The sequence below is a fragment of the Leiobunum rupestre genome, chromosome 2 (assembly GCF_980474605.1).
Source record: "Leiobunum rupestre chromosome 2, qqLeiRupe1.1.hap1, whole genome shotgun sequence".
NCBI lineage: Eukaryota > Metazoa > Arthropoda > Arachnida > Opiliones > Sclerosomatidae > Leiobunum > Leiobunum rupestre.
In genome coordinates this window covers 36,433,719-36,442,400 of record NC_143385.1, presented here as the reverse complement: position 1 = coordinate 36,442,400, position 8,682 = coordinate 36,433,719, and the positions used below count along the sequence as shown (strand labels likewise).

General features: G+C 36.9%; 1 protein-coding gene across 1 annotated transcript; it reads right to left on the bottom strand.

Moving 5' to 3' along the window:
• Positions 1-633: 633 nt before the first annotated feature.
• On the bottom strand, positions 634-8,361 carry LOC149957450 (uncharacterized). Its single transcript, XM_090165560.1, has 5 exons — positions 8,231-8,361; positions 6,818-6,862; positions 6,265-6,441; positions 6,004-6,192; positions 634-4,636 (listed from the first exon to the last, which is right to left on the bottom strand). Exons 1-5 carry the CDS (start codon positions 8,334-8,336, stop codon positions 1,002-1,004), a joined length of 4,152 nt encoding a protein of 1,383 aa, XP_090021686.1. The 5' UTR covers positions 8,337-8,361; the 3' UTR covers positions 634-1,001.
• Positions 8,362-8,682: the final 321 nt, after the last annotated feature.

Below are 8,682 nucleotides of genomic sequence, written 5' to 3'. Positions count from 1 at the left end.
CGTTGACTTTCCACCGAGTGTGAAACCACCTTAAGATCAATTTCTTAAAGATTTTTAAACTTTCAAGTTCTTTTTCTAAAAGTAACATTGTTCTTAAACTGAGGATAAGGCCCACTGAAATGAAGTTTTATATTGAATTATTTCATCGTGGAATCAAAACTTATATTATGAAGGATAAAAACCAACAACTTCAGTGGCGCAAACGACAATAAAGAGGTGGCGCATGAAAGCGCAATCAAATGATGGTACTTTCGTGTTCATAGGCTTATGTGGGGTGTCTGTTCGTTAACCTCTACCCCATTGTATTTATTATTTTGCTTCTGAGCTATAGGGCCCACGACTAGCCCAATCGTTTCCATACATTAGTTGGATGGGAGTTAACTTAATGGACTCTTTAAGGACTCTGGTTTGAAGTCTTAACCACCTTTTAATTATGGACCTAATTTTAATATGATTAATCGACTTTTAGCATATATACGTTCAAGGCGACAATTAGTTATACGCGTGCCAGAACTAAACCTAAATATAGTTATCGAAAAATAGACCAAACACGGTGATACATTCAAACAATAATTTAATGCATAAAATAACGAGAAATATCTCCTTTTATATATAAAAGATATTTAGACACGTTTCAGAATATAAATTAAATACTAGATCAACGCGGGAAAAAATTTATTATGTTGGCAATAAGTGATAATGATCTTCCTTGTAGGAATATTTCGTAACGACACATGAATCTATTTTGGCGCAAGAATATTTCTATCCACGAGAATTGTACTGGTACCAGTAGGCGTTTAGTTCATCGCCCTTTCAACTATATAGAACAAATAAATAAGTATTGGACGGAATTGGCGATTCGTCATGCAAAAACCGATTAGGCAGAGTTACAATCAAAGATAGTTCAAACTAGTAATTGATGCATGGGCTATAAGATAAAAACACTAACATGATGTTGTTAACCACAGGTGGGCGGAAGACTGAATAGGCCATGAAATAACTTAAGATTCTCGACTGGAGGACACTGTTGTGAGATCATATAGTGTGGACTTTATCCTTTCCCATACCGTACTGCTTTGTTCCGTCGTGCTCTGAGTTGAACCACTGGATTGCTTTTCATCCAATTTGATATCCCCCTCAACGGGCGAAATACTAGTACCGAGATCTTCTAATTTGGACTTATAGACCAAAGTTGACGATGTGATGCTTGATTGTGTGGTGGATGAAGAAATTTCTGATGATTTTTCAGCTTCACTTGTGATAGCAGGTTCCGGTGATTTACTGGCAGTTGTACTCGATTGTTCTGTACTTGGTTCGGTATCCTTCAATAGTGCTGATGACAATTTATCACTGTATAACAAAGGAATGATTTTTGATTCGTCACTAGTTATTATTCTTAGACTTGGCACGTCTGGTTTTTTGGATTTAACTACATTTTTTTCGGATTGCTCTGAAATATCAGAAGTTTTATCTACCGAAGAGTCAGTTAAGATCTGAGGTTGCGACGGGAGCTCCGTTACCACTTCCGATGAGTTGCTTTTGGGTGTAGAATAAGCTTTCTCTACAGTATCCTTTTCTAATGGTTCCTCTTGTACAAGACTGGCTATAGATTCAACATTACCTCCACTTTCTTGAGAATAAGATATTTTTATTTCTTCACCGTAATAAATTGGCGCGGTTTCGTTTACAATTACTTCCGACTGAATGCTCTGAGTCGATGTTGGAGCTCTTTCTTCGTCGTTAAGGGAACTAGCTTCTTCGCTTGACACGGAAACTAATTTTACTTCTTCAGTTGGCTTGGTTTCTACATGGCCTTCTTCGTGATTATAAAAATGTATGAAGTCAAGTTGTGGTTTCTCAGAACTTGACAATTTTTTGCTCTCTTCAGTCGTAAATGATTGTTCTTTCTCTGAAGTTTCAATTGGAAGCGTTGCGCTAGTTGGCTCGACTGAGCCGACGCTGGCATCATAATGACTTTCGGAAGTTTCGTATTTTGGACTTGATGACTCTTCTGTGACGGAAACTTCTTTGAAACTAGACGGGTCATTCTCTGAGAGACTATGACGAACATAATCAACCACCTGTTTCAAATCTATTGGCAATTGAGTGGTGGGTACCTCTCCAATTTCTGTACTTGTAACGCTTAAACTCTCTTTCTTCAATTCCAATAATCTGTCCTCAACTAAAGCTTTGTCAATTTCAACCGGTTTCATTTCAGGTACCGTTGTTGTAATATCGGTGGCTGGAGAAACTGTACTTTTATCCACGGACAAGTCATCATTATCATCGGGGTGTGATTGAATCGAATTTTCAGCAGATGCCATTAGACTTCTGATGTCCAAAGCGAAGTCATTTGAGTAACCGATTGGAAAAGCGATGTTATCAGTTTCCGAAAATCCAACCGATCCACTTAATTCGGGTGCGAAGTTATTTTGAGCTGAAGAACCGCCATGCGAAGAATCGCTCTTCTCGTCGCTACTTTCTACAGCAACAACTGTGGTTTTTTCTATTTTATCTGTAACACTATCAGACTCTGAGATCACAGTAGAGCCTTGTGTGGCAGTTATTTTATCGTTTTGCAGTGAAGATGAGTCTGTTGAGGAAGATATCAAATCTGCTTGCTTTTTCAATTCATCAGTTTGCTTTTTCAAATCTTCGGTTTCTTCTTTCAGATCTTCCGCTTCTTCCTTATTAAAGTAGTCTTCATCTTCCTTTTTCGATTCTTCATCATTTTGCTTTTTAGATTCTTCATCATCTGGTGTTTTGGATGCATCGTTTTCATCCTTCTTAGAATCCGCTTCCTCTTGATCAACTAAATCTCCATCTTGCTTCTTCATATCTTCTGTTGCTTTCGAATGATCATCTTTCCATTCAGATCCTTCAGCTAATATTTTCAAATCTTCTTCAGTTTCGGTTTTCAAACCAACGGATATATCTTTCGGACCCTCTGCTTTTTCTTTCGATAGGTACAACGAGACAACGTCTTCTTTCTTTGGATCGATCAATTCCTCAGAGGAGTTTTTTGAAACTTCTTTCTCGGATTGTGATTTTACGGTGGTAGGAGCCAAAGTAGTATCTTGTTTTTCTGATTTCTTTAGTTCTAAATCTGGTTCAGCAACCTCATCAGATTTAATTTCTATTGGCTGCTCTGTTTCTGGTTTTGTTGATGTTGGAGATGTTGTGGATAGTGATTCGGAGACAGATTCAGAAGGTACGGTATTGCCAGCCTTCGAGGTAACTTCATCTTGAAGTTTTTCACTCGTTGCTGCAATGAATTTACTTATATCATCAATTTTAGAATCGCTGTTCTCTCTCAGTTCCGAAAAATCAGTAACAGAATCAGAAGTGATTGTGCTCCATTCATAAGAAGGTGATTTACTTTCAGTTGTTGCTTCATCAAGTATAGTTTCACTTACAGTAGAAGGTTTACTAACATCGTCTAGGTGATCAAGGGACAAATTCCCTATAGGCTCTGTAGTTGGTACATTAACCAGTGTGGATAACTTACTATCGGCGGTTGTTATTTCTTCCACATCCATTAGTGATTGATCGGAAGTAGGTAATTTCTCAACAGTGGATGATTGTTCTGAAATAGAGGTTGAACTTTGTAGTGTCGATGTTACGTAAATTTCTTTAAAATCAGATGTAGCTGATTCCGTTTTCTTTTGAATTGGTAATATTTCAATATGCCCTTCACGACCTTCTAAATCTACCACGGGGATAATTGTAGTTGTGAATGTTTTTTCTTCTTTTTCGGTTGATGATTTTTCTTTCTCTTCTTCCACTGATTTCAATGATAAGTCATCTTCCAAAAGCACTAATGGTCCAAGGAATTCGTTGAGGTTTTTCTCAATTAAACTTGGAGTAACTTCATTTACCAAAGGCACTTTGTTACCTTCAACTGTTACTGTATCTGCATCACTACTTTGTTTCGTGACAGTTTCTTCCTCGGGGCTCTTAGGTGTTGTCAAAGCGGAGGAAGATGGTAGAATAACTTTTTCACCCGACTCCAATAATGAATCTCCTTGGCTAATCTCGGATTCAACTGTCCCCGACTTTTCAGGGAGTAAAGTTGACGAAGCAACTTCTATTGCACTAGTAGTTTCAGGCTCAGTCGACTTAATCGTATTGCTTAATAGAAGTTCTATTAACGGTGGAGCGGATGAAGGATCTTTAACAGATTCAGTTGAGGACGCCACGTGACTTTGAGTTGAGGTAACCGTTTCCAATTTTTCTGGAGTGGTGATGGCGTCTTGTTTATCAAGTAGCAAAGAGTCATCTTCGGTGGATATTTTGGTAGATGACTCATCAGTCTGTGGACTACTAGGATCCGTGGATGGCACTGCTTTGTCTCCTTGAGGATATGTCGTTGTGGATACCAGATCCGGAATTAGGTTAATTTCGGTACTTTCTTCGCTGTGTACGGATGTAATTAGTGCTCCACCGTCCGAGTAAACCACTGGTTGATCAAGCGGAACCTCGTTGAAATGAATATGTTGATCTGGATTTTTCTGTTCTCCAGCCGAATACGAGTAGCTTTGCGATGATGACACCCTGGGAGAGTGAGTGTATGTGACCGGTGGTAAACTCGTGGTAGATCGTGTGTCGTTCTGATCAAACGGACGAATGGTTTTTTCTAGAAAAAAATTTGCATTATAAATAAATTGAAGAATTTAATAGTTTAGTTCCACTTGCCACAGTTAAATCATTGCTAAGCCATTAAGTTATCTAATTAAAGACAATTTAAAACTAAAAATGGTCGCTGAAACTGAATTGTATTTGTGACTGTGCGGGTAAAGGTTTCAATATTCACTTATAACAAGCTCGCATAAGAATAGCTGTTTTTAAAAAAAAAACATTCTAAACAAATTGTACATTTCTCTTTATTAGTTTTAATATCCATTTTCTCGAAAAATTTTAATGAAGTATATGTAGACTAGCTGAGAAGCCCGGCCAGCTAGTTGAGTAAATTGGGGGTTTTGAAAACGGAAACAACATGCACTTTACTTTAAATATGCAAATTAAATAAATATATATAACATCTTATGTTTGTTACCTTCTATGCACGCTGCTGCATGGCACGACCTTCGACCATGCCAGGTAGAGATAAACTCCCGTGTCGAGGGAGGAAGCGAAAAAGGTCGAAGGTTGTGCCAGTGAGGCAAACAGAGATAGATAAACTCCCGTGTCTCTTTCTTGACAGCGCCTTAATGCCAGCGTCTCTTGACAGCGCGAGGTCAGGGGTTTTAGTCTTGCGGTCACCGGTTATTGGTCCCGTGGTCAAAAACTACGAAGGTTAGCAACCTCAAGACGCCCCTAACACCTGACGGCAGGAGCCACAATGCCACAGGCCAAATTTCGTTCGAATCGGACAAATATCGTGGGCGTGCATAGGAGGTAACAAACCAATATATATATATATATATATATATATATATATATATATACACAAACATCAGATTTTATTTATATAGATAAATATTTCTGTAAAATTCTATTAAAATGAGAATGATATTTTAAATATAAAAGAAATATTCATACATTTTAATATTCGTATATTTATTTCAGCTTTTAGCGATTCTTAACAAGTTAAACTAACGTAATATGTAATATAATTCTACTTAAAAATAGAATAAATACACATGGATGCTTATTTCATATTTTTTAATTATTAAAATATGAAATAAGCCTCCATGTGTATTTCTTCTATTTTAAAGTAATATTATATCACTCACCATGGACAATAATCGATTTTATTTATATAATAATCAATAATTAACCTACACAGTAGCAAATACATTTTAAGTTACAGGACCACATTGAGTGTTCAATTTAATATTTCTATTGCAAGTTTTTCTCCAGATTTGTAAACGGCACATGAAAGGAAATGGTTAAAGATTCATCCTTTCGTAATGGTGAAGTTAACTCGGTTACTACATCAGCAGTTAGATATTAAGTCTGATCTAAATTCATTAGATAACGTTTTAAGGTAATTTGACTAACCTGGAGGACAGTCGTCGTACCGAGGACAGCATTCTCCTGGAACGTATTTGGGCGCGCAATCGTGCCTGAAGTAACAATCGACCAGAGCGCAGGCGATGGACGAACCATGGCAGTAACAAGTGTAGCAGGGACTTTCGGTATTTCTAATAACTTCACCGTCGCTGTAAACAATGCCATTGTGCTCGCATCCTTCAGTAAATAACACCCACACTAGTTAGTTCAATTTGTCACAAATAAATGCTGAACATTAGCCGACATTACCACAGACGTATTGCGGGCAGCACTCTCCTTCCTTTCTGACAGCTTTACATCCTGGTTTCACCTCGCATTTCCGCAGAACGCAGGCGAATCCGGGTGGTCTGCATTTACAAGTTTCGCACGGATCGTCGCTCGGAATTGGATCGGAATTATGATATAAAACTCCGTCCACCACGCACACTACGAAATTAAATAAGAGGTTAATGGAAATGTTCCAATTTCACTGAGAGGGAAAAGTTCAGAAGATGCAAATCGTAAACTTGATTTTAAACACATTTTGAACTTTCAATTCGAGTGATTTTGGTCAAAAATGGATTCAGGTTAACAGATATGTGGTGTACATCCTGTTGGTTTCATGATTCCCGAAAGAAAAAACACACCCTTCCATTACCCCTCGTTTAATCTTCCTCCTGGAAAACGAGTAGAGACACTTTGAATTAATTGCAACCATTCTATCTCTGTGTAGACGGACAATATATCATGAAACCAAGAGGCCATAGCTGTTGTTACATTTTCTTTGCTAACCCGAATAAATTTTTGTTTTAGTACTTCGCACCTGTTTCATTGGCGATATAAAATGAAGCTCTTTTCATCAAAGACTCTGAAATTGAAAAGATATATTTTGGATATTTTTACCACTATTAGTCTACTGTAAACAGTGTTTTAAAATATAATTTTCTGAAAAAAGAGGGCACCTCTTACATTGACTTCTATTTTAAATCAATAGTAATCATAAAAATCCGTTAAGGCAATACCCAAGGCTCCACCAGAGGCAAAAGTCAACTAGCTACTTGTTAAGTCAATTACCAGTGGCCGGGTTAGAATGCGTATAGGAGAGTGGTGATTAGCTTTTCATGCTACGCGAGCCTACACATACTGTTACCGGTAGCCTTAGTCAAATCCAGCTCCTCTTTCTGTGAGGCGTAAGTAGTAGCCACTTCGCTTACCCTCATTGGTTATTATTTACCATTAGTGTATAATAATACTTTACATGAGTGTGTTATTCCTAATTGAACGGGAAATCTTTTGAAGTATAGAATGACCACAAATCTTTGTTGGACTAAAACTTAACTCATTAATTTTTATACGCGCTCTTTGTCTGGTACTTATAGTAAGCGTGTGTGAGAATTTGTTAAAATATATTTTTTACAACCGCTGGAGGAGCTTATCTTTTTGAGTATGACGTTAATTCTAGTTATTTGACACAAAGCTTTAAGTATTTATTTCAACTACATGACACGTTTGTCACATAAATATATTTAATTGATATATTATAGGCCTATATTTGTAATTTTATTTTGAAAGCAAACATCCCGGTACCAATGAATCGAAAATCCATTTTAAGTTTGAAACATCAAATCTCACTATTCAATCAACTCAATAATATCGCCATAAGAAAGTTTGATCCGTATGCACAAATAATAGCTTTGGTGCGTAGTGTTAAAATACAGATGCAAAACTCAAAGTGCATACTCTTTTTTTTAAATTGGCAAATCATTAAAAAAAAATTAAATAGCTATGGTTCAGGACTAAGTTTGATTAGCTAATAAATTATTCTGCTCATTTTAAATGAATTCCAAAGTCAAACCACGAATATATAACTATAACAAGAGCTGACTTTCTTCACTTAAATCGGTCATTTTCTATATTTGGATCTATTCCTCTCATATATTTTACCTCGTACTTAAAGATAAGAATCGTTTAAAAACAATTTAACTTAAATTTATTGTAGCGTGCTTTGTAATACCAAATACACGAAAGGTTTAAATGGCTGCTCTTCAAACTAATTATTCGACATTTTGTAGATAAATTAAGATTTTTTGTCGCGGTTGGGAAAACCCTTTTTACACTCGAGAATAATAACTTGTTAAGAAGAAACCGATTTGAAAAAGAATAAATTCTTTAGACACGTCCGTAAGCGCGGCCGATAAGAAAGTGGCCGATCTTCTCCGTAAAACGAAATACTCACTGGCAGAAACAGGTTCTCCTCCGAAGCTGGTGATCAAGAGCGCGACCAGAAGCAGGAGGAGAGAGAAGAGCGAGCCGGCTTGGACGATTTCTATTGGAGACTTCATGATAAGGTCAAACCTGTCGGGGAAAAACAAGCAAACACAGCGCCAGAGTTAAACACTTGAACGCCAACAATTTCTTATCTCTTGAAGGAAGGTAAAATTAATAGTCTCAATGTCAAGGGCCTCTATCGCTCACTAATAATAAAAGTTTTCCGAGGTAGGAAATAAGAGAGAAAAAGGGTTAACCTGTTCAAGGACTATGAACTTTAATAGATATATATTTTAACAGTCCCGTCCACATTGACGTTGAATAAAAATCATTTATCTAAGCTAATTAACCTTTATTTGTTTTCTTTGGTATTTCCTATTTTTTTGCGTTAAGAGATAAAATATGCCAAAGATCGTGTAT